This window comes from Hypanus sabinus, chromosome 5, assembly GCF_030144855.1.
Source record: "Hypanus sabinus isolate sHypSab1 chromosome 5, sHypSab1.hap1, whole genome shotgun sequence".
Lineage (NCBI taxonomy): Eukaryota > Metazoa > Chordata > Chondrichthyes > Myliobatiformes > Dasyatidae > Hypanus > Hypanus sabinus.
In genome coordinates, this window is record NC_082710.1 from 22,721,851 (window position 1) to 22,748,606 (window position 26,756).

General features: G+C 39.5%; 1 protein-coding gene across 8 annotated transcripts in view; it reads right to left on the minus strand.

Moving 5' to 3' along the window:
• Positions 1-7,790: 7,790 nt before the first annotated feature.
• epb41l4a (erythrocyte membrane protein band 4.1 like 4A) overlaps positions 7,791-26,756 on the minus strand; it is a 223,575-nt gene continuing 204,609 nt past the window's right edge. For all 8 annotated transcript variants that reach the window (XM_059969539.1, XM_059969535.1, XM_059969533.1 and 5 more), the window contains 4 exons: positions 25,408-25,476; positions 24,178-24,288; positions 15,334-15,421; positions 7,791-8,469 (listed from right to left, as the gene is read on the minus strand). In XM_059969539.1, the coding sequence (XP_059825522.1) occupies positions 8,341-8,469; positions 15,334-15,421; positions 24,178-24,288; positions 25,408-25,476 (397 nt within the window). In that variant the 3' untranslated portion in view covers positions 7,791-8,340. The remainder of the gene's footprint in view (positions 8,470-15,333; positions 15,422-24,177; positions 24,289-25,407; positions 25,477-26,756) is intronic.

Below are 26,756 nucleotides of genomic sequence, written 5' to 3' on the forward strand. Positions count from 1 at the left end.
ATAGATGTTGCCTGATGAGTACTTTGTGTCTGTTGATCTGCAACATGAGGACCTGTTCCTATTGTTGCTTAATGCTCTTGCAATCTTCTCAGTCAGTGGAATCGACCAGTGAGCTGCAGCCAGACACAGCATTATCCAGTACTCCCACATTGCTTCTCAAATCTTTTAAGTCTGTATAGCTACTCAAGAATAGCAGGCATATCATTCACACTAATTTCCCTCTCTCTCTTGCAGGACAATGGAGATCACGACTAGCTTTTGCAACAACATGCTTGAGGAAAATTCTATTCAGTGAACTAGAGGAAAGTGCTGTAATTGTTGGTTTTGCAGAGCTATCTCAGAGAATATTTATGGCATATTCATAGCGAGTTTACCTTCCCCCTTTTCTAGCTCTCACTCCTGCTCAGAATCACTTCTGCCTTACGATATCTAGATTGTTCAAATGTGCTCCTCTTTCCTGAGTCCCATCCAAGTCTATCAGCAGATCTTTAAATTTCCTCATTTCAGATATACTGAGCAATGGATAGTACATTACTTACAGATTGGATTCTAATCTAATGAAAGATTACACTTCGGTTCTGTGCGGATTAGATTTAGATAGTCCACATTTTGATCTTGACTGAAGAGAGGCTAATTCTTGATCAGTTAAAAATTCTCAATCAGTGTGCAATATTTTCCAGTTCTGCCAAGAAAGGTTAAAAAAGAAACTGAAATGATTGTTTTATATATAACTATAGAATGAATAAAGACCTGGTATGTTATATATTTTGGTGTAAAGAATATCCCTCCAGAAGTTTGAAACCCCTAATACTACAAGAAGAATTCTTCTGCCATCAGGAAGAAGCCTTGGGAATCACTCCACCAGGTTCAGGGATGGTTGTAACCCCTCAACCATCAGGCTCTTGAACCAAAGGGGATAACTTCATTTGCACCATCATTGAGATGTTCCCATAAACTATGGACTTACTTTCAAGGACTCTTTATCTCATGTTCCTGCTATTTACTGTTTATATATTTTTTATTATTATTCTTTTTTTTGTATTTGCAGTTTGTGTCTTTTGCACACTGGTTGAACACCTAAGTTGGCGCAATCTTTCACTGATTCTAATATGGTTATTAGTGTATTATGGATTTATTGAGTATGCCCACAAGAAAATGATTCTTAGGGCTGTATATGGTGACATATATGTACTTAGAAAATAAATTTACTTTGAACTTTGAAGAAGAGGACAACATTACTATAATAGCTTCAATACCTCAGAGCTTTTATTGATTAATGAACTATAGTTGCTGTTGTATAAAGAGCTAATTATATGCTCCAGAATTTTTTTCTTGATGACAGTCCTACATGGCAGGCTGGTCTGAAAGATGAAGTCATATGGGATCCAGGATGAGCTACCAATTTGGATACAGAATCGGGTTGGTGGAAGGGGTCAGGGGATGGTAGAGGACTGTTGATTTTAAGGCTGGTGGCTTGTGGTCAGTAGTATGTTACATGAGCGAGTCCCTGTTGTTAATGATTTGGATGAAAATGTGGGTGGTATACCGCCAAATTTGCTGGTGTGGTGGCCAGCGAAGATTACGAAAGGAAAGTTGGCTAAGGAATGGCAGATGGAATTTTAACTCAGACAAGTATGAAGTGGTGCACTTTGGGACGTTTAACCAGATCAGTACATTCACAGAGAGCAGCAGGTCCCTGGGGAGTGTAGTAGGATCGAGAGACCTGGAGGTACAAGTACATAGTTGTCTGAAAGTGGCGACGCATGTAGACATGATGGTGAAGATGATGAATGGCACACATACCTCCATCAGACAAGGCACTGAGTATTAAAGTTGAGACTTCATGCTGCAGCTGTACAGGAACGTGGTGAGGTCACACTGACAATACTGTGTACAGTTCTGGTTGCCATTCTATAGGAAGGATATGATTACTATCGGGAGGGTGCAGAAAAGATTCACAAGGATGTTGCTGGGACTGGATGGCTTGAATTATACAGAAAGACTGGATGCGTTGGGCTATTTTCCTTAGAGTGAAGAAGACTAAGTGCTGATATTATAGAGGTTTATAAAATTACAAGAAGCATCAATATGGTGGATGGTCACTGTCTTTTCCCTAGGGTAACAGAGTCTAAATCTCAAGGGCAGAGATTTAAGATGAGAGTGGGAAGATCTAAAGGAGACCTGAGGGGCAAGTTTTTCCACATGAAGGTGTATGGAATGAGTGACTGAGGAAGTGGTAGACATGGGTACAAACACAGCTTCATTTAAACAGTATCATGGTTAGGAAAAGTTTTGAGGGCTAGTCCTACGTTGAGTTCAATGCTGACTGGTAACTCCTGTGACGCCACTGGTGCCAAATTCCATCAGTCTGTGCCGTCCGTTCCTTTGGACTGATCAGCTGTGTGGTGTGGGGGAGCCAGTTACATGGGCAGCAGCTTGCTTTCCATTATCACAGTGTCCTGACTTATGGACAGCTGGGATGCAACATCCACATCGATCCTGACTAATAGAGGGCCTAATTTTTTGCATAAAAAGAGGCATAAATTGAGTGGGCAGCCAGCATCTTTTTTCCCAGGGCTGCATTCGCTAATATGAGAAGCCATAAATGTCAGAAGAAGGTATAGGGAAAACATCAGAGATGTTTCCTTTTTACACAGAACACATGGAATGCACTGCTGGGGTGGTGTAGAGGCAGATACATTAGAGACATTTGAAAGACTCTTAGGTAGGCAAATGGATGAAAGAAAAATGGCAGGCTACGTGAGAGGGAAGGGTTAGATTGATCTTGAAACAGATTAAAAGGTTGATATAATACATGGGCCAAAGGGACTGTACTGTGCTGTACTGTTCTATGTTCATAACTTGGCAAATATGGTAGTCAATATATGGAGTTATATTTCAAAAAGATTTGTTTTATAAAGTTCTGAGATAAAACATGCTACCTGCAAATTATTTTTCTAATAGCAGCCCAAGTTCCCTACGATATAGCTTTGGGATAATGGAATTGCCTTCACTTAGGGTAGTGGTTATATTATAACAAACAGCTTTAATTACAATGTTTATCATTAAGAGGGGAGATCAAATGTCAGGGAAAAGAAATAACACATATAAATTGAGACACAGAACGTGGTTTTCTTCCAAAGATGCTCTTTGATTGGCTGAGTTCTTCCAGCATTTCTGTTTCTATTTCAGATTCCAGCATCAGCAATTTTGTTAGTTTTTCTGTTAAAATTTTGGGAACTTTTGCTTTTCACTGTCCTCCTTCTCTTTTGAACATCATTGGGTCTCTGACTAATTTTATTGCTAAGTTCTAAAACTATTTATCTTACATCGAGGAAATAGAGCAGGTGTAAAATTCCAGCCTACAAAAGGGAAACTCATTAGAAGTTGTTGCTTAAAGACACTGGATGCAGTACAGAAAAAAAGATAAAATTGATTGTGAGAGGGTTTGAGCTACAAATAATAAGTCTGAAGAAAATAGGATTAAGTGCTTTAAATATGAATGGATCATATCACTGGATGCTTTGGAGAGGAACTTGTTCATTTGAGATACTTTATGTAAATCTTTCTATATCTTCTGAGACAGTACCTTAGAATTATAGATGACCTACTTCCACTAAATGTCTGTGTTTTCTAATTGGGATGCTTAATGAGTAGAATAGGTAGATTGTTTAGGATATTGTACATCCTTTCAATGTTTGTACATGACCTCCAGATGTTCCTGTCACAAAGATTTAAGGAGCTCTATGCTTTCCTGGATGCTCTCACTCTACTTTGAGCAATCACAGGTGAAATACTCCCATGAGTAGAGGGATTGTATAGTTTTTTTAAACATACAAGGATAATGTTTATGATCCCTTGTCATGATGGATCTTTAGACTAATCACTTAAGGAGTTTGATGTCAGGCAAGTAGGTGAGCACAACCAGTGTTATGATGCTGGGGATGTTGATCTCAGAGCGATGCAGACATTGATCCACCAGCTTGTCAATCATATATCGTACACTTCCAGATCTCTGAGATCCCTGTTGTAGGTTGCCTGAAACATATAGGTGGTTAGATTACAGCTGTCAATAGACCATGAATTTAATGCTGCATTTGAGGTTTTGGTTTCCTCATTTGATGGAAAGACTGCCCTCGGAATTTCGTCATTGGTGTCTGCATTAGCTGAGAACTGACTTCTGAATGATGCAAATGTTTTCCAGGCTCTTGCTGTTTCCTTGAATGTCACAGGCTGGTTCCCTAAGGTTGTTCTTGCCGGAGGGAGTGTTAGGGGGAATGAGCTCATGCTACCCGTTGAATGCTCCCAGTGGGGTGTGCCTCAAGTAGCCTCTGGCAACCAAGTCCAGCTCCTAGCCTTCACATGTGACTTAGCTACTAAGCCCAGCGGAACCATTTCTACTGACAGGAGAAGGGGCAAAGGTGGGTTACTGGCACCTTAAAACCACATTGAGTTCAACACTGTCAACTCCTGCAAAGCTGCTAGTACCAAACTGTAATGGTTTCTGCCATTCCTTTGGGTTCATCAGCTGTGTGCAGAGAGGGAGCCTGCTGGATGAGCAGCAGCTTGCTCTCCATATTGTTCTGCCCTAGCTTGTGTATCATGTCGACTGCTAGGACGCAACATCTAAGGTTGACCTCGACCAACGGAGGACCTCTCTCTCATGGACTGGAATAGGGCAGCAGAAGCAGTCTTCGAGTTGGTCAGTGTTTTTCAGTATAGAAGTCAATATTGATCTTGATCTGGATGTGGAAGAAGATGTCATGAACATGCCAGGAAGTATTTTCCACCAAGTTTTAGTATTTTTGCATGGATTTGATTTGCTAAGAAGACATTACTGTCGTGAGCATAATTTCCAATTCAATTTCCTTATATTTTATTGATCCCAAATATATGTTTTTCATGTAATTATTTTCATGGCAGGTCTTTCAGGATCAATATTCCTCTGTTATTAATAATTCTCATCTTTCAAAATACAGTTAATCCATATGATTATGTCTTATATAGTCAAAAACTAGATTGCCAGCAGCAACTAATTACAATTGAGAATTATGATACTCACAAAATACTAAGAACACATATAAAAATACTTGTCTTTCTGTTGCCGCTTTGAATGAAAAAGATTACATGGATTTCACTCTCAAAGGGTCTTAATCTTCTGTGTATAACTGGTTTGAATCCTATTAGCAGCAGGTCCTAAGTGGCCAGCAATTACTCACCAGATGTTCCCATAAAGCAAAAAGGGATCATCATTGTGTGTATTTCATTCATCTAGATTATATAAATCTGGATTAATAGTAGCTTTCTAATCCTCATTTCACAAACCTTTATTTTAATTATATACACTCAGTGGCCACTTTATTAGGTACACATGTGCACCTCATTCGTACAAACATCTAATCAGCCAATCACGTGGCAGCAACTCAATGCATAAAAGCATGCAGACATGGTCAAGAGGTTCAGTTGTTGTTCAGACCAAATATAGAAAGGGGGAAGAAATGTGATCTAAGTGACTTTGACCCTGGAATGATTGTTGGTTCCAGACAGGGTGGTTTGAGTGTTTCAGAATTACCATCTCCTGGGATTTTCATGAACAACCACCAGGCACGAAAAATTTTTAAAAATCAAGTAAGTGGAAGTTCTGTGATTAAAAATGCCTAGTTAATGAGAGGTCAGAGGAGAATGGCCAGATTGGTTCAAACTGCCAAGAAGGCGACAGTAACTCAAATAACCACACGTTACAACAGTGGTGTGCTTTTTTGAACCTACAACACGTTGAACCTTGAAGTGAATGGGCTACAGCAGAAAACCACACCAGGTTCCACTCCTGTGCCTAATAAGGTGGTCACTCAGTGCAAAATATACTGCACTATTCAGATGGACTGGTCTATGCTGGTAGGAATGCTCAACATGCGCCTCCTCCCTCTCTCTCTATTTATACACACCACCATTATGCTCTATCGTTTCTCCTGTGCATATCCTACGAGCCATCAAGTAATTTGACTTAACTGATCTCTAATTTGGGGAGTTCCATATACTAACTTTTCTCAGTAAATACATCTTCCCAGTGCTCCTTTTTATTTATAATTGACCATCTGATATTTACAGTACTGTGCAAAAGAGTTAGGCACATAGGGTGCCTGAGACTTCTGCACAGTACTGTATGTCCTCATGCTTTCTGTTTACCCACAAGGAAAGTATCAGTGAAATGGTATTACAGGTATATTTTCTGTTTATGAAATGGTTTTTATTTTGTTCTGAAGCAAAAAAGGGATTCTGTGCCAAATGAGTTTACTCATTTCACTCACAGATAAATTTTATTTAAGTAAAAACTCTACTTTCCATTGGTGCTAAATAATGTAGGTGGAAAAAAAGCTTATTGATTGCAATGTCTTATGCCCACATTGAAACAAGTTTCCATGACTTGCACCCACTTGGGCTTTAGAAATTAGATTTTACCCATTTTTGGGGCACTAAATAGCATTATACTTGTATTTTGTCAAAATGAAAGATCAGCTGCCATCAAAAGTATTGCTGAGTTGAGACTTCCTCCATTAAAAACATATTGCTTTATTCTCTCATTTAAAAGCATCAGTAGCTGACTACTGTTACCAATAGATGACACGCTTTCCGACAGCAGCTTTCGTCCAAGCTCAGGTATTCTGCCCTGCTGGGAACCAAGTGAGTGCAGTTGAAGCAGTCATTAGGGATGTGGAAATCAGAGAGGGAACAGAGAAACAAAGCAGAAAGTAGGGAAACTGGTAGGGTGAAGGGGTGGATAAGAATTGAAAATCAGGAATAGCCAGAATATCTATAAGCAATGGGAATGGTCTTTGTAACAGCATGATCAGGCTACTGCACCATCAATGTCAGGGAAATAATGAAAGTAAAATCAAAGTTGAAGAGGGGCCACTTGAATTTTCATATTGTTCTGGATTTTCTGCATGATATAAATTTTGGTGAATTGTAAGCAAATACTCATTGGCACCAATTGATCCAATTCCTGTTGGTAGTTCAAATGTCATAATGATAATGTTATCCTATGCATAAAATGCAACTAGAGCAATGACATGTGAATTGAGGCAATAAGTAATTGGTCCATTGTTCTAGTGGGGTGGTCTTGCACTGGGAGCGATGTAAAATCTAAAGGTACACCTCTTGTGTGCAATATACACATAGAAGTACAAGCACTATGCTTCCATAATCCATTTATGTGGCTTTTAACTTTTTGTAAGTATATTTTAGTTTTATGAATGTTCAATATGCACTTGCATGTTCTGAAGAATTCATAATACGCTTGGAAAAGTGTGCCAAAGTTCAGCTCATCTAAATAATAAGCATTAATTTTAATCATATACATAGAATTTAGTAAAATTGAATTTAAGTACATCCAAATCAAGGAATCATTATTCTCAGGATGTTACCAGAAATTAAATTATTGAGATCATCATTATCAAGTAGTCATTCATTGTAAGCTGTTCTCTCATCAGGAAGTTAATTGTAACAAGTATTGACCTTACTGAATTTTTTATTTAAGAATAAAATGTAAACACGAGGAAATCTGCAGATGCTAGAAATTCAAGCAACACACACAAAATGCTGGTGGAACGCAGCAGGCCATGCGGCATCTATAGGAAGAAGTCCTGACGAAGGGTCTCGGCCTGAAACGTCGACTGTACTTCTTCCAATAGATGCTGCCTGGCCTGCTGTGTTCCACCAGCATTTTGTGTGTGTTGCAAAGAATAAAATGTGATCAGTCAGTTTAAACTCAGACCATATAAAAAGATATCCACAATAAATGGTAACATTTATTTATTGACAATACACTAGCATCTAAACAAATATTCCTGCAAACTGGAAATACTAAACAAATAGTACTATAAGATGTACTGAGACATACAAAAACTGCACAAACCATTCATTTCTAAGACGAAATAACAATATTTTACCTGATGCATTCAATTGAGGGTAATGTCATGAGAGCACTGTATAGAAAGTATTGAATGCAATAGATAAACATTCCAGTGTTAAATAAATTTGTATGCTTTACCCTTGTTCAAGTGTATTGATGATCAGGAATGAAAATTTCAGTACAAACAGAAGTATAGAAAAGTCTTCTATTGCTGCATTTAGAAAATATATTTAAAAAAGGAGGTACTTGGTCCCAAAGTCTGTCATCAATATATTTGAGATCAGTATAAAATCCAGAAGAAATAGGATGTATTGTAATAAAACAATGTCAAAACAAGTTTTCACTCAAGGCAATGTATTATGGCAAATAGAGTTGTCCGTACATCAAGGCCTGGGCAACAATTTCTTGAGATGCCAAGTTAATGATAATCAGCTGTCATTCTTTATCCTTGGTGTCTGTATAGTTCGAGAAGTTTTAACATTGTATTTTGAATCCCAGTTATCACTTGCAGTCTGCAGCTTTCTTTCTGTTGTACTTCCTTCAAGTTTATTTCGCTTCTAATTGTAGCAGAATTTAAAGCAAATGTCATAGCAATTCATTTACTAACACGCAATTTTTATACCACCAAAAAGAAAATTAGTAACCTTGTTTATGAGTGTGATAATTATCCTCAGTATTTTCAAAATAAAAAGATTACAAATTGCATCTTAAAATAAGTTCTATTTCCGAAATTACATGTAACTATAGTTCTATTGTGGTTCATTATATCATCTACAAATTCTGAATTCAAAGTGTCCATTCTTTATCAATTAATCTCTAGATTAATATTTGTAGAAGTGGGAAAATTGTGTGAAAATATCAATACAACAGGTTAAGATATTTCTAATGACTGTATACAATGACATGGTTTTATTCACATTGGAATTTATGATTTTTGTTTAGAATTTAAGATATGAAGATGATGTGTGAATCATACATTCTATAATTCACATTAACTATGACAATGTGAAATCCAAACTATCTGGAGAATAGTCAAGTAGTTAAGCAGAGTTAAAGAAATATGAATTACTTGGAATTTCTCAAGTTTTTTTTCAAAAGGTTGATGCATTTTCAGAAACCAAAGCACAAAAGTGAGGCTCATAGATCCTAGTTGGGAGCTTAACATCTACAGATACAAATTGTATCAAAAGGACAGGCAGGTAGGCAGAGGGAATGGGTTGGTTTTGTTGGTAAAAAGAAATTAAATCAATTTCTTAAAAAGAGGCGACATAGGATTAGAAGATGCAGAATTCTCAAGGATAGAGTTAAGAAACTGCAAGGGTGAAAAGACCCTGACAGGAGTTCTAATATGATAGAATTCACCCTGCAGTTTGAGGGGGAGAAAATCAGATGTATTAGTATTACGATGGAATAAATGGAATTACAGAAGCATCAGAGAGGAGTTGGCCAAAGTAGCTTGGAAAGGGGACACCATTAGGGATGAAAGCAGAACAGCAATAGCTGGAATTTCTGGGAACAATTCGGAAGGTGCAGGATACATCCCAAATATGAAGCATTCTTAAGGGAGGAGGAGGCAATCATGGCTGATAAAGGAAGTCAAAAGACAGTATAAAAGCAAATGAGAGGGCAAAAAAAAAGTAGTGGGAAATTAGAAGTTTGGAAAACTTGTAAAAAACCAACAGAATGTAATGAAAAAGACATGAGGAGAGAAAAATTGAAATATGAGGGCAAGCTACCAATAATATAAAAGAGGGTACCAAAAGCCATTTCAAATATATGAAGAGTAAAAGAGAAGTGAGAGTAGATAACAGACCACTGGAAAATGACACTGGAGAGGTTGTAATGGAAAACTGAAAAAATATTTTGCATCAGTCTACATTGTGGAAGACACCGGCAGTATGCCAGAAATTCAAGAGGGTCAAGGCGCAGAAGAGAGTGTAGTTGCTATTACTGAAGACAAGGTGCTTGAGAAACTGTAAAGTCTTAAGGTAACAACACACACAAAATGCCGTGTTCCACCAGCATTTTGTGTGTGTTGTTTGAATTTCCAGCATCTGCATCATCTAAAGGCTTAAGGTAGACGTGTCACTGGGACCCGATGGACTACACCCCTGGATTCTGATAGAGTAGCTGAAGAGAATGTGGGGGCATTAGTAACAATCTTCCAAGAATCACTAGATTCTGGAATGGTTCCAAAGAACTGGAAAATTGCAAATACCATTCCACTCATGAAGAAGGGAAGGAGGCCTAAGTAAGGAAATTATAGGCCAGTTAGCCTGACTTCAGTGGCTGGGAAGATGTTGGAGTCCATTAGGTTTTGTAGTTCATGGGGGCCTGTGATAAAATAGGCCAAAGTCAGCATGGTTTCTTTCAGGGGAAATCTTAACTGACAAATTTTTGAGGAAGTAACAGGCAGTATGGATAAAGTGGAGTCAGTGGATGCTGTTTACTTGGATCTTCAGAAGGCTTTCGACAAGGTGCTACACATGAGGTTGCTTAACAAAATAAGAGACCATGGTATTACAGGAAGATATTAGCATGGATAGAAGATTGGATGCTGGTGACTAGTGGTGATCCACAAGGGTCGGTGCTGGGACTGCTTCTTTTTATGTTACATGTCAGTGATTTGGATGATGGAATTGACGGCTTTGTGGCCAAGTTTGTGGATGATACAAGATAGTTAGAGGGACAGATAGTGTTGAGGAAGCAGAGATGCTGCAGAAGGACTGAGACAAATTGGGAGAATAGGCAATGAATTGCAATATAGTGTAAAAAAATGTACGGTTATGCCTTTGATAGAAGGAATAAAGGTGTCGACTATTTTCTAAAAGGAAAGAAAATTCAAAAAGCAGAAATGCAAAGGGACTTGGGATTCCTTGTGAAGGATTCCCTGAAGGTTAACTTGCAGGTCAAGTCAGGATAAGGAACGCAAAGGTAATGTTAGCATTCATTTCGAGAGGACTAGAATATAAGGGCAAGGATATAATGCTTGAATTTAGTGAAGCAGAATCAGCAAAGCTTCATGAAGGAGAAATCGTGCCTACATATTTATTAGGTTTTGAGGAGGTATTGAACAGAATAGAATATAAAAGCAAAGATCTAATGCTGAGGCTTCATAAGGCATTGGTCAGACCACACTTGGGAATATTGTGGGCAGCTTTAAGCCCTTTAACAAAGAAAAGATGTACTGGCAGTGGAGACGATCCAGAGGAGGTTCACATAAATGATACTGGTAATGAAAAGGTTAACATATGAGGAAAGTTTGATGGCTCTGAAGTGAGAAGGAGAACAGCCAGAGGTCGTGGTACATTTGATATCAATGACATAGGTAGGAAAAGGGAGGAGGTCCTGAAAACAGACTACAGGGAGTTAGGAAAGAAGTTGAGAAGCAGAATCTCAAAGGTAGTAAGCTCGGGATTGCTGCCTGTGCCACGTGACAGTGAGAATAGGAATAGAATGAGGTGGAGGATAAATGCGTGGCTGAGAAATTGGAGCAGAGGACAGGGATTCAGGTTTCTGGATCATTGGGACCTCTTCTGGGGCAGGTGTGACTTGTACAAAAAGGATGGATTGCACTTGAATCCGAGTGGGACCGATACCCTGGCGGGAGGGTTTGCTAAAGCTATTGGGGAGAGTTTAAACTAGAATTGCTGGGGGTGGGAACCAAACTGAAGTGACGGAGGAAGTGGAGGTTGGCTCACAAATAGAGAAAGCTTGGAGACAGTGCAAAAGGAAGGATAGACAGGTGATAGAGAAGGGATGCGCTCAGACCGATGGTTTGAGATGTGTATATTTTAATGCAAGGAGTATTATGAGAAAAATGGATCAGCATTTGGAGCTACGATGTTGTGGCCATTACAGAGACTTGGATGGTGCAGGGGCAGGAATGGCTGCTTCAAGTGCCAGGCTTTAGATGTTTCAAAAAGGACAGGGAGGGAGGCAAAAGAGGTGGGGGTGTGGTGCTGTTGATCAGAAATAGTGTCACAGCTGCAGAAAAGTAGTAAGTCATGGAGGGGTTGTCTACAGAGTCTCCGTGGGTGGAAAGTTAGAAATAGGAAGGGGTCAATAACTCTGCTGGGTGTGTTTTATAGACCACCCAATACTAACAGGGACATCAAAGAGCAGATAGGGAGATAGATTCTGGAAAGGAGTAATAATAACAACAGGGTTGCTGTTGTGGGAGATTTTAATTTTCCAAATATTGATTGGCATCTCCCTAGAGTGAAGGGTTTAGATGGGGTAGAGTTTGTTAGGTGTGTTCAGGAAGGTTTCTTGACACAATATTTAGGTAGGCCTACAAGAGGCTGTACTTGATCTGGTATTGGGAAATGAACCTGGTCAGGTGTCAGGTCTCTTGGTGTGAGAGCATTTTGGAGATAGTGATCACAATTCTATCTCCTTTACCATAGCATTGGAGAGGGATAGGAACAGACAAGTTAGGGAAACATTTAATTGGAATAAGGGGAAAAATGAGGCTATCAACCAGGAACTTGGAAGCATAAATTGGAAACAGATGTTCTTAGGGAAATGTACGGAAGAAATGTGGCAAATGTTCAGGGGATACTTGCGTGGGGTTCTGGGTAGGTATGTTCCAAAGAGGCATGGAAAGGATGGAAGGATACGAGATCCGTGGTGCACAAAAGGCTGTTGTAAATCTAGTTAAGAAGTAAAGAGCTTACGAAAGGTTCAAAAAACAAGGTAATAATAGGAATCTAGAAGATTATAAGGCTAGCAGGACAGAGCTTAAGAATGAAATTAGGAGAGCCAGAAGAGCTCAAGGCAAGAAAACCCCAAGGCATTCTACAAGTACATGAACAGCAAGAGGATAAGACATGAGAGAATAGGACCAACCAAACGTGATAGCGAAAATGTGTGAATGGAACTGGAGGAGATAGCAGAGGTACTTAATGAATACTTTGCTTCAGTATTCACTACGGAAAAGGATCTTGGTAATTGTAGGGATGACTTACAGCGGACTGAAAAGCATGAGCACGTAGATATTAAGGAAGAGGATGTGCTGGAGCCTTTGGAAAGCATCAAATTGGATAAGTAACTGGGATCGGATGGGATGTACCTCAGGCTACTGTGGGAAGCGAGGGAGGAGATTTCTGAGCCTCTGGCGATGATCTTTGCATCATCAATGAAGACGATTGGAGGGTTGTGGATGTTGTTCCCTTATTCGAGAAAGGGAGTAGAGATAGCCCAGGAAATTATAGACCAGTGAGTCTTACTTTAGTCGTTTAGTCTTACTTTATAAGTTGATAGAGAAGATCCTGAGAGGCAGCATTTATGAACATTTGGGGATTCATAATAGGATTAGGAAAAGTCAGCATTCCTTTGTCAAAGCATTGCTTTGTGCCTTATGAACCTGTTTGAATATTTTGAGGACGTGACTAAACACATTGATGAAGGTAGAGCTGTATATGTAGTGTACAGTATATGGATTTCAGCAAGGCATTTAACAAGGTACCCCATGCAAGGCTTATTGAGAAAGTAATGAGGCATGGGATCAAAGGAGGAATTGCTTTGTGGATCCAGAACTGGCTTGCCACAGAAGGCAAAGAGTGGTTGTAGACGGGTCATATTCTGCATGGAGGCCGGTGACCAGTGGTGTGCCTCAGGGATCTGTTCCAGGATTCCTACTCTTCGTGACTTTTATAAATGACCTGGATGAGGAAATTAAGGGATGGGTTAGTAAATTTGCTGATGACGCAAAGGTTGGGGGTTTTGTGGATAGTGTGGAGGGCTGTCAGAGGTTACAACAGGACATTGATAGGATGCAAAACTGGGCTGAGAGTGGCAGATGAAGTTCAACCCAGATAAGTGTGAGGTGATTCATTTTGGTAGGACAAATATAATGGCAGAATATGGCAGTAATGTAAGGCACTTGTCAGTGTGGAGGATCAGAGGGATCTTGGGGCCCGAGTCCATAGGACACTCAAAACTGCTTCGCAGATTGACTCTGTGGTTAAGAAGGCATATGGTGCATTGACCTTCATCAATCACGGGATTGAGTTTAAGAGCCGAGAGGTAACGTTGCAGCTATATAGGACCCTGGTCATGCCCCACTTGGAGTACTGTGCTCAGTTCTGGTTGCCTCACTACAGGAAGGACACGGAAACCATAGAAAGGGTGCAGAGGAGATTTACAAGGATGTTGCCTGGATTGGGAAGCATGCCTTATGAGAATAGGCTGAGAGAACTCGGCCTTTTCTCCTTGGAGTGACGGAGGATGAGAGGTGACCTGATAGAGATGTTCAAGATAATGAGAGACATTGATTGTGTGGATAGTCAGAGGCCTTTCCCCAGGGCTGAAATGGCTAGCACAAGAGGGCATAGTTTTAAGGTGCTTTTTTTTTTAAACGCAGAGAATGGTGAGTGCATGAAATGGGCTGCCAGTGGCGATGATGAAGGTGGAAACGATAGGGTCTTTTAAGAGACTCCTGGGCAGGTACATGGAGCTCAGAAAAATAGAGGGCTATGGGTAAACCCAGTTAGCTTTAAGGTAGGGACATGTTCGGCACAGCTTTGTGGGCCAAAGGGCCTGTATTATGCTGTAGGTTTTCTGTGTTTCTATGTTCTACACAACCCAAGATTGCTAGCAAAGTACCAGGAAATTCTGTAATTCTAAATAATATAAACCTTCTGAGAGGGGTGGAGGAACATTGGGCCATTGGAATGGATGGATTTCCACATATCAGGTAATAAAGTGATTTAAAAGCATACAGAATGGTTTATTATCTAAAGGATGGAGTCTTAGAGCAAGAAAGTTGTGCTAGGACAGTACAGTAGTTAGGTCATTGACTGAGTGCCACAGATAGTTTTGATCTACACTTTATGGGAAAAAGATGCAGAGAAAATTCAAATGAATTTTGTCACTGCTGTAAAATTGTAGCTGTGAATAAAGACTGGATAAGCCCAAGTGCTTTCATTTGGAATGGGAAAGTGAAGGAAAACTTAATTGGAATGTAGAAAAGTATAGTGGTCTAAACAGGAATGCTGTCTTTTATTAGTTGAGTGAGAAAAATCAGAGGCATAAGTTTAAGATAATTGGTTGGAGGTTTAGAGGGAAGTTGAGGACAGTGGCTGGCCATATGCCTAGACCTCTCATTGCCTGAAAAGTGACCCTTATCACATTTAAACAGCTATTTGGTTAATGAGTTGTGAGTTAATGTTGGAAGCAGAATGTGTGGGAATTAGACTGAAATAGCATTTTTTCTTTCTTGTCGTAAGTTTTATATAATTCTTTGATTCTGTGGAGAATTAGAGAGTACAGACCAAAGCTCCTAATTTGTGTCCTCATCCAGTAAGCCATGTTCTTCCAATCATATAATCAGATTCAGGTACATTCTCCAGTGCTGAGAGTATTTTCTTCACTGTTACACAGTTAAATATATTATTAATGATTTTTATAAAACTTACTTGATTCAACGGTGCAGATGATCCACGAGGACCGTGAGCATCTGAGGCACGGGTCACAGGCAGTGGGGGCACGAGGTCTGTTCTAGAACTGAAAACAAATGAATATGTTGCTCTCTTATAACTTCATATTCTGAGGCACTAAAATTTGTATTAAACAATAATCAAACCAGTTTTGTTGACTTAGCCACAAAAACTATTTTTGTAGAATGCAGCATATACAGTGCCTATGAAAAGTATTTACTTGCCCCACCCCCCAGAAGTTTTTATGCTTTATTGTTTTACAACATTGAATCACGGTGGAGTTAATTTGGCTCTTTTGACATTGATCAACTGAAAAAGACTTTCATGTCGAAGTGAAAACATTTCTACAAGGTGATCTAAATTAAATACAGATATGAAACACAAAACAATTAATTGCATAAGTATTCACCCCCTTAATATGACACACCAAATCATTACTACTGCAGCCAATTGGTTTTAGAATTCACATAATTACTTGAATGGAGATCTGTTTTAGGAGACCTGCGTGCAGTCAATGTATTCCAATTGATTATAGTAAAAATACAGCTGTATCTGGAAGGCCCAACCGCTGGTGAGTCAGTTTCCTGGCAAAAACCTCACCATGAAGTCAAAAGAACACTCCAACCAACTCCGCAAAAAGGTTAATGAAAAATACAAGTCAGGAGATGGATATAAGAAAATTTTCAAGTCACTGAATATCCCTTGGAATACAGTTAAGTCAATCATCAAGAAATGGAAAGGATATGGCACAGCTGTAAGTATGCATAGAGCAGGCCGTCCTCAAAAACTGAGTGACCGTGCAAAAGAGAACTAGTGAGGGAGGCCACCCAGAGACCTATGGCCGAGACGGCAAAGACTGCACATACAACAACTGTTGTCTGGGTGCTTCACCAGTCACAGCTTTATGGGAGAGTGGCAAAGAGAAAGCCACTGTTGGAAAAAAAACTCAAATGAAATCTCAGCTAGAGTTTGCTGGAAAGCATGTTGGAGACTCTGAAGTCAGCTAGAAGAAGGTTCTATAGTCTGATGAAACCAAAATTGAGCTTTTTGGCTATCAGACTAAACGCTACATTTGGCGTAAGCCAAACACTACCCAGCATCAAAAACACACCATCCCTACCGTAAAGCATGGTGGTGGCTGCATCATGCTGTGGGGATGCTTCACTGCAGCAGGCCCTGGAAGACTTGTGAAGGTAGAGGGTAAAATGAATGCAGCAAAATACAGGGAAATCCTGGAGGAAAACCTGATGCAGATTGAAAGAGAACTGTGACTTGAGAGAAGATTTGTTTTCCAGCAAGACAATGATCCCAAGCATAAAACCAAAGCTACACAGGAATGGCTTAAAAACAACAAAGTTAATGTCCTGGATTGGCCAAGTCAGAGTCCAGACCTCAATCCAATTAAGAACTTGTGGCTGGACTTGAAAAGGGCTCTTCACTCATGATCTGCATGCAATCTGACAGAGCTTGAACAGTTTTGTAAAGAAGAATGGTGAAAAATTGCGGTGTCCCGATGTGCAAAGCTGATAGAGACATATCCAAACTGACTCAAGGCTGTAATTGCTGCCAGAGATGCATCTACTAAATACTGACTTGAAGGGGGTGAGTAATTATGCAATCAACTATTCTGTGTTTTATATTTATAATTCATTTAGACCAATTTGTAGAAATTTGTTTTCAGTTTGACATGAAAGAGTCTTTTCTATTGATCAGTGTCAAACAAACCAAATTAAACCCACTGTGATTCAATGTTGTAAAGCAATAAAACATGAAACTTTCAAGGGGGTGATTACTTTTTATAAGCACTGTACAATTGTAATTAGTATACTGTCAACTATTCCATAACAATGCTGAAACATGAGAATCCAAAGTGCTGTCAAGCTGTACCACAAATCTAACATCTTACTAAGTGTTATGATCCCAGCCCCCTCCTTTTTGAGAATCGCCAGATCGCTATTAATTTGGGTCTTGGACCCAGGAAATGAGAGAAAATCCTCAGCAGGACAAAGCAACGGATTTGGCCATTGTTTCTTGGAGACACCTTTGTGAATTACGATCCTATACTACGTGCCAGCTTTCAGGTCAACGTGAATTGGGCTACGTGCACACCCTCAGGCAATGTGGGCTGGGGGATTGCATCACCCCACCCTGATTGACATCTACAACCCTGCAAGTCCAGATAAAAGGTAGGCTGCAGGAGGTAGTCTCTCAGTGACGCAACAGGAGGAGACACCATCGCTCATCGCTCCCGGGCTAACGGGAAGCTATTCGGAAGCCACGTGTGGTTCGTTCCCCTTGCCTGGGAAACGAGTGGCTGATAACACCGAAAAGGACTTTGAACTGACAATCGGGAACCCACGTTCCCGATTCAACGGTTTGCGGCCAAAAGGAATGGCAAGTTTCTTTTCTCACCAAAAATCTCTTTCTCTCTCCGACACGTGAAACTCAGCGGTTCCCCCCCCCCCCCCCCCGCCCCGAAGGCAGAAAGCCTGCATGAGCTCGAGAGACTTTTATATTTCCATCGGACAATATATTACCCCCTAGACAAACGATAGAGCTCTTTCTTATTGATGATTATTACTATACCTGCACTTTAGATTGAGTATTGACGACGTATACTATCTGAATGTTCGCATTAACCTTATTTTTGTGCCCCTTTATAAATAAAAACTTTTAAAAATAGTGCCATCAGACTTCAACGGACCTCTCTATCTTTGCTGGTAAGTGATCCAGTTACGGGATACGTAACACTAGAAAATAGGATTGAAAGTTCATTCAAGGAAACTAGTACAGGTACGCAAAATTTGAAATTTTTTGAGGGCTGACATGACATCACAGATACAAAATTCTACAAGGATCTAGGAATGTTTCTCGGTGATGAGCAAGTCTCTGCACACCACAGACAGTTCTGAGAAGTGACCTTGCATATGTGTTGAACAGAAGTTAATAAGAAATAGAAAAACACCGCATAAAGTGAAAAATGAAGATCTTGAATGTGTATTGAAAGAGTGAATTCTCCAGTGTCAGAGTGAACATATACTGCTTAATGGTATGCTGATCATAAAATAAAGATCTAGCACGAGGAACTGAAAATTGAAGATAATTGTGAATATTAAGCAGGCTGGTTGCAGAAATTTAAGAAAAAGGCATGCATTAAGTTTTTAAAGATTTATGGTGATAAAGTGTCTGTTGATCATGATGCAGCAGAGAAATTCATTAATTTTGCCAAGATCATTGCTGATGAAAATCTAAAATCTACCTGAATCAGTAGCTGTGTGTGATGAACAGGTGTAAGACAAAGAATGGCGATGCCAAACAACCACTTACTGTCCAGCTGGGCAGACTAGGTAGTGATAGCTTACTTCTCTGATGGTTCAATGTACACATTATTGTTTCATGCATTAAAATATTTAAAATATCATTAAAACTGCCTGCAGGTTATATGTATGCTGTATATGTAATGTAAATGGATTTTGTGTTTAGACTTGGGTCCCATCCCCAAGGTATTTCGTTATATAAATGCAAATATTCCAGAATCTTTAAAAAAATCCAAAATCTGAAACACTTCTGGCCCCAAAACATTTTGGATAAAGGGTGCTCATCCTGCATATTGACAGTTAAGAGTATGCGTTATGATCCGAGATTAAGGGAGCCAGGGCTTTAATCTTTGGAGAGGAGGAGGACGAGATGAGACACGATAGAGGTATACAAGATATTAAGAGGAATAGACAGAGTGGACAGCCAGCGCCTCTTTCCCAGGGCACCACTGCTCAATACAAAAGGACATGGCTTTAAGGTAAGGGTTGGGAAGTTCAAGGGGGATATTAGAGGAAGGTTTTTTCACTCAGAGAGTGGTTGGTGCGTGGAATGCACTGCCTGAGTCAGTGGTGAAGGCAGATAAACTAGTGAAATTTAAACGACTACTAGACAGGTATATGGAGGAACTTAAGGTGGGGGGGGGGGGGGTTATATGGGAGGCAGGGTTTAAGGGTCGGCACAACACTGTGGGCTGAAGGGCCTGTACTGTGTTGTACTATTCTATGTTCTATTACCATATTCCTCTGTCTGCTATCTTTAACTGTGACATTATAAACAAATTGATTAGTTCAGATTGTACTTTAAAACCAAAGTAATGTCATTAAGAATACATTTTATTATTTCTAGGCTATAGGTTTGTAAAGCTGTGCAATGGCTACTGAGATCTACATAAATGAACACAGAATGAAGGGAAAGAGTCTCTACTTGGTGACCTGATAGAAATGGTTTTGGACAGCTTAAATTCAGTTCCTGCTATGCATGGACTCAGCAATAAATTTGCCATTTAACTCATCATTAATATAACAATCACTCAGAGATTGCCTTTGAAAATAGAAATGTCCTAATGCTTAATAAAGTACACTTTAAAAATTAAATCTGACAACATTGTGAAGGCAAAATAATATTCTACATGCAAATATATTTCATCTCACATATATGCACTTTCTGCTAACTGGCTACTATGTTCTAAAGACAAGATATTGGGCCAGAACCTCCTGATAATTGTTGGCAGTTCCAGACAGAAACACTGCATCTTTGATTCCCACACAATCTCCTAAACTTTCAGGCCAAGCTTGATCCAGGCAGTGATTTCATAGCTTCTCTCTACCCAGAAGCTCATCACAAACTTGTTTGAATTGAATCACTTTGTGATTCTGTCAGAGTGTGTCTCATGTCAGGATCCATAAGCCATTCGTAAATAAACAGATCAAGAAGAATTATAAAAATTAAAAAGGTGACCCAACCTGAACTCAACACATTCAATCCCAATGAAGAATTTTAACTGTTTCCCTTTCCATAAATGCTACCTAACCTCTGGGTACATCCAATATTTTCTGCTTTTATTTCAGATTTTCAGCATCAACCTTTTGCTTTTACATGCATTTTTGTCTCACATGGTTTGAGTCAAGCTAGTCAGTCCGTGTACACAAAGTGAAATAGACAAATCACATCAATCAACATTACAAATTGGGAGCATGAGCAGATCTGCAGGGAATGGCATGACATCTGCTGAAGGACTTTGCTATACTTGTAAATTCTGTAGCAACCCAGCATGCAATCTTATTGCAATGTCACTTGGCTGGAAGAATGCTCAAAGAAGGGTCAGTTGCTGTAAGGAAGGATGAAGGTGGGGAAAGTATCTTAGCAGGAAGCCACTTGTAATCTTCCACTTGCTGAAACCACATATACAACCTCAGGGCATTTGAAGAATCATGTTGCCAAAGTCCTCAAGGTGAATGTAGTAACAAACATTTATGCTTTCAAATCAACAGGTCTGCAGCAATAACCTGCAGTTTGCCATCACTTTGGCAGAATGGAGATAGTATATATCACATATACAAACCTTTCAGCCCAAGTTGTCCATCCAGAGACAATATTCCAAGTCTTAATTTCCTGTGATTGGCCCATATCCCTCCAAGCCACATCCCTCCACGGGCCTGTCCAAGTGCCTTTTATTTATCTATTGGGATTCAGCACGGAGTGGGGCATTATGGCCCTTTGAGTCACACTGCCCAGCAAACCCCAAATTTAATGCTAGCCTAATTACAGGATAATTTTTCAAAGACCAATTAGCCTACCAACCAGTGTGTCCTTGGACTGTGGGAAGAAACCGGAGCACCTGAAGGCAACCCACGCAGTCACAGGGAGCCTGTACAAACCCCTTACAGGCAATGGCGGGAACTGAACTCAGGTTGCCTGTACTGTAAAGCATTGTGCTAACCACTATGCCACCATGCCACCCCAAAGTTATGGGGAGCTGGCAAAGAGGAGGAGTTGAAGTCAGCATGGATCAGCCATGATTATACTGAATGGTGGGGCAGATTTGAGGGGACAAAGGGCTGTCTCCTAACTCTTACTTTCATATGTATTTGTAGTCATGATTTCTAAGCAATACAGAGTTAGGTGCAGAGAACCACATTATGCAGTTTATGCAGTTTATGAAATTTAACAAGATAAACAGCTTTGAGCACAGTTATAACTTTCAGGGAATCATAGATAGTATGGAAAGCCGCAGAGAGATTTTAAAGAAATCTGTAATGCTGTGATGCCCTTTGGAAGGGGTGATATAGACAGTGAGTACACTGTACATGATCCTATTTTGAAAAGTACAGGCAATCAACAAGACCTTGATGGCCCCTAGTGGAGACAAAGTTGTTTGTGGTGTGGCTTAAAAAATCACAAGGATTTCTTGTTAAGAAATATAAACATAGAATAGAGGTGTTTGATTTCTGTTCATCATAGAATAGAGGTGAATGCAGATCATGTTAAAACTTTCTAAATCATTAGTTGAAGATATTGAGGACAATATCTAAGCACCATGGTTCAAGAAAAATAAAAATTCTTGAAATAGGAGATAGAGGAGGTTACCCAGGTAAGAGACTGAAATGAGAAGGGACTGAACAGACAGAACTCCGTTATTTGTAATAGTGAAGGTTAAGGTGACCTTATGGAGATTTGCAAGAAGATGAGAGGTTATGATAGAATATGTAAAAGAGGGCAAATTATTACTTTTATGAAATAAACCTAGTAATCTGTAGGCAACGCCTACAGCTTAAATTATTTTTGGCATAAAATCCAATGAGAGATGAGAAGAATTTGTTTTAAAGTCATGGAGTAATATAGCACAGCAACAGGCCTTTCAGCCCAACTCATCCATGCTGACAAAGATGGCCACCTAAGCTAGTCCCATTTGTTTTCAGCCCATAACATCATCAGGAATTCCCACCATGCATGAAAACCCACACTTCAAGGTTCAATAGCAGCTTCTCTTCCTCTTCATTTTGGTTCTTGAACTGAGCTAAAGTTTTGGACTATATTTATTTTTCTTTCTCTCAACTTACACTGGTACCATGTTTATTTTGTTATGTATGTTATGTACAATATATGTTAATTTAATTTTATATTTGTCATCTTTGTAGTGTCTGTGCTGCCACTACTGAATAAAAGCTAATTTTTCACAGCATTTAATCCTGTGTATGCATGCCTATTGTAATAAATTTGAACTTGAACTTAAACTCCTGTCCATGTTATCTGTACAAATGTCTATTACATTTTATTATTGTCACTGCTTCAACCACGTCTGCTGACAGTTCACTCCATTTACATACCACCCTAATTTTACACACTTCTAAGGTCAACTCCTCAGTCTCCTATGCTCCCAGGAATAAAGTCCTGGCCTGCCCAGTATTTCCCTGTAATTCAGGATCTTGAGTCTTGGCAACACTTTTGCACTTTTTCCTGTCTTAAATGATTCCTTTGTACCTGCCCCAACCACTTCATCTGGCAGCTCATTTCATATACTCATCATCCTCTTTGTGGAAAAAGTTGCTCTTAGGTACCCTTTTAAATTTTGCCCTCTCACCCTAAACCTATGCCCCCTAGTTTTGGATGTTCCTACTCTGGGGAAAAGACTTAACATCCATCTTATCTATGCCTCTGTCCTGTGAAGGACGTACCTTATTCTGAAAAGTCGCTTCTGTTGTGATTGGTTAGTTTAGAAACTGCAGCTGCTTTTCCCATTGGTTAACTGCCTGGTGTCCAGTTTCAAATATCCTGGGTATAGAGAGAGCACATGTGGGAAGTTCTGTCTCTCTCCCTTTGTTTTAGCCGAGTGGTGGACATGACCATTGGGCAGGTATGCTCTGTGCTCACTTTTAGCTAAGTATGTTTGTTGAATATTCAGCTTTGGAATGTCTGTATCTTAGGGAACATGAAAGTTTGGTCAAATTTTTACTGTTTGTAAATAAATAATAAATATATCTATTCACAGAGAGTGCTTTCTGTCTCACTAGATCTGCAAACCGGATTCAACATTACAGCCTCTCATAATTTCAGCTTAGGTCCTTTCTCTTTCTCCTATGTTCAAAGGAATAATGACTTAGGCTAGCCAACCTCTCCTTATAAGTTAGGCCTTCTAGACCTGGCAACATTCTTGTAAATCTTTTCTGCACTCTTTCCAGTTTAACCACATCTTTCCTATAACAGTACTCCAAGTGTGGCCTCCCCAAAGACTTACTCGACCACAAGATCCCAGCACATGGATACAATCATAAGGAAGACAAGCAGGAGGTTAAGGAGATTGTTACTGCATACTCAGATAAACTGCAGATGCACTGTTGAAAGTACCCTTACTGGTTGCATCATGGTCTGAAAAGCAACTCCATCTCAATGCACTGTAAGGCTACAAATATCTCCACTTAGGTAATATGAATGTTCTTCAAAAAATCTCCCATTTGCTTTACCTTATCTCATGAGCAAACATTATTTTCTCCTCAGTAAACACTTAAGAGAAATATTTAATAACATTTCCCTATCTCCTATGGCTCAAAACATGGGTACCCTGTTGATCCAAGGGGAGTTATTCTCACTTTAGGCACCCTTTTACTCTTAATATATCTAAAGATAGGGACATTTCTTAACTTTGCCCGCTAGATCCATTTGACACACTCTCTTTGCCCTCCTGATTTCCCTCACAAGTGTATTCTTAACTTATTATAGTCATCAAGGGATTCATTTATCATAGACCTCATAAACCCAATATAGGCTTATTTCTTTTTCTTGACTGAAGCCTCAATATCTCACTAATATTCTGTACTCAGAAGTATCTGACTACTCCCATGGAGCTTCAGATGCTTCTCCATAATACAGTGTTGTTGACTGCAAGTATGTTGTTTGCTGGAGGGTAGCTCTGAAAGGTCCAAATGTAAATGGTTCATATGATTTTTCACACAACTCAAAAAACTTATTTGAGCTAAGAGATACAATTATGGATTCAAACATACATACTTCACTTCTGACAGAACAGATCGTTCACCATCGGAACACTGAGAGCGGCGATACTGTCGAAAACTTCGAGGCGAGTGTGAATGCCTGATTCGTATTGGATTACCTTGAGTCCTGGAGACAGAAAATTTTGAAATCATTTGAGAAATAGAAAACCAACACAAATGAAAAAAAAAATGTCTTAGGGTTTCTTTCTGGTAAAATATGACTGCATTGGGTGACATTCAATCTTTCATATTTGTCACACTAAGTTAAAGTGTTGCATTTCTCTTCCTAATTGTTTGTTTCCTTCTCGTGGTGTTTCATGCAGGAATAGGTCCAGAGAAGTTTATCAGCTCTCCAGTGCATCCCCTTTTGGACAAATTTGCAAGTGCAAGTCTATTCTTAGCTAACACTCAATTGCAAAAGTTCCATGGCATAATCTATTGATCAACAAATATATTTCACCCATGTTCATTGGAAAGGTTGGATTAACAGTACGATCAACATCTGATCCTAGAACATAGCTGAGGACATTGCTGAATGTGTAATTCAAGATTCTGAAAAGAATACATTAGACATTGAATAAAGCACCAATTACCTACTAAAGTCAAGACCAACTTGAGATTACTGTTGCAGTATCTCAGCTACTCCCAAAAGATGGTCTACAAACACATTTAATGTTTTTGATATCTTCCTATATACTGTAGACCAGAGCAAAAAACAGTTCAAAATTTTTATGAAGCATGTGGCCTGAAAATGAGCTTTAATTAACTCCATCTAGACAAACACAGCCACAAAAATGAGGACAAAATTTCCATAATTAGGACATCTTGGGAACAAGTAATTTATGTTCAATTGCAAGTAAATGGATCGAGCATTTGCTTTCAACAATTGAATGATTTATTTAGTTTTGCCCACCTCTATAGCAACCAGCACACTTCATTTTGCATCTTAATTTTCCAAAGCACCATGCTTTTTGATTTTTTTTTATAATTCACTTAATATCTAATTTCAGATGAGTTTTAAGAAGATGATATCAGAAAGACTAAATCACAATTACTAATCAGAAAAGACTTTGAGGTTTAGTAAAAATAATGATTTCAATGAATCCTATATTAAACACATTGTAAAATGATCCTATGATCAAAATTGTTTGGACAATATAATTATGCCTGTTTGTAATGATCCATAACATAAAGTACAGAAAAAGAAAAGCAAGTACATCAGATAATAATAGCTGAATGAACCTACTCTACTTTGGTGTACGGTATCTCTTTCAGCTCTTCCTCTGTTAAACCAATTGGATCCACCAATTCCCGCCTAGAAAATGGAATTCAAAGAAAATGTGATGCATTATAATTGCAATGCAAATGAACTTTCACTTCAGTATCAGGATTTGTGTAGGAAAAAATGTGACACTATGTTCTACTTTTTCTGTAACTTTTTCCATCACATCCCCAAACAGCTTCTACTGTATATTTCAGAGGCTAACACAAAATACCATAATACAGACTTCAGAATCTGGAGCAAAAAACAAACTGCTGGAGAAACTCAAAGAGTCAGGCAGTGGAGGGACAATTGACATTTTCAGAGACCTTCATGTGGACTTTAGATGGTGCTCCTTTTTCCTAGTCTCATCTGAATCAAGAATACTGGAAGTCTGAGGGGTCTTCACTCTAAAATGTTAGTTCTGCTTCTCTTTCTGATGTTCTTCAGTGTTTACAGCTTTTCTCTTTTTATATGTATAGCAATGTGAAGGGGGTTTCTTCTTTTTGTTACTGTGTATGTAATCAAAATGGCTTCTTTGTTTTGTTAAAAGCAGGAAAGCTTTTTTGTTGCGAGAGAGTGCTGGAAGCTTGTTTGGGTTAAAATTTACTGATATCGAGAATTGTATTCCTTTGTAAACCAATTGGGATTAATGTTGTTCTTTCTTCTGAGTCTGTAAGCTATTGTTGGCGGACTTTTGGGGAGATCAGCGCGAGGGGTTGAGCGAGAGGACTCAATGCTGTAAGCTGGGCGAGGAACGGACCCCAAGTGGGGGTCCGAGGCCAGGAGGTACTCCGAGGAGAGGAGATGAAGCTAGATGTGCTTGGTTGACCACTTCGGCTGGTCCTAAGCTGCGAGTCGAGGAGTTCGGAGGGGATTGAATGGTGGCCAGAAAACTTCAGTAATTGAGCTCCAACGGTTGTGCACGAAGTGGTTTGGACTTTGATAAGTTTGGCGCCTTTTCTTTATTTTTTTCTTCATATATACTGTATCGTTATTAATCACTTAGTTATAGTAACCTTTATAAATTGTACTCATTTAATCGCATATGGTGTACTGTCTGTTTCTGGGCAAGGCGGGGACATCACACAGCATCCACACCAGCTGATTACCCAGTTTGGCGGGGCCGGAGGCTGCTCCCTCTGACGAGAATGAGCTGAGCGAGCCTGAGGCGACCCAGGGGGTTACATTGTGAGGGCTCGTCCGGGATTGATTTCTGTGGAAGCTGTGTGATCACCCTCTTTAAATTATGTCTGCGGCAAAGAGCTGGTGTGCCTTCGTGGGTGCGCGATTGCTGGTTATCACTGCGTGTGTGTTGGGTGAGTGGCAGTGCT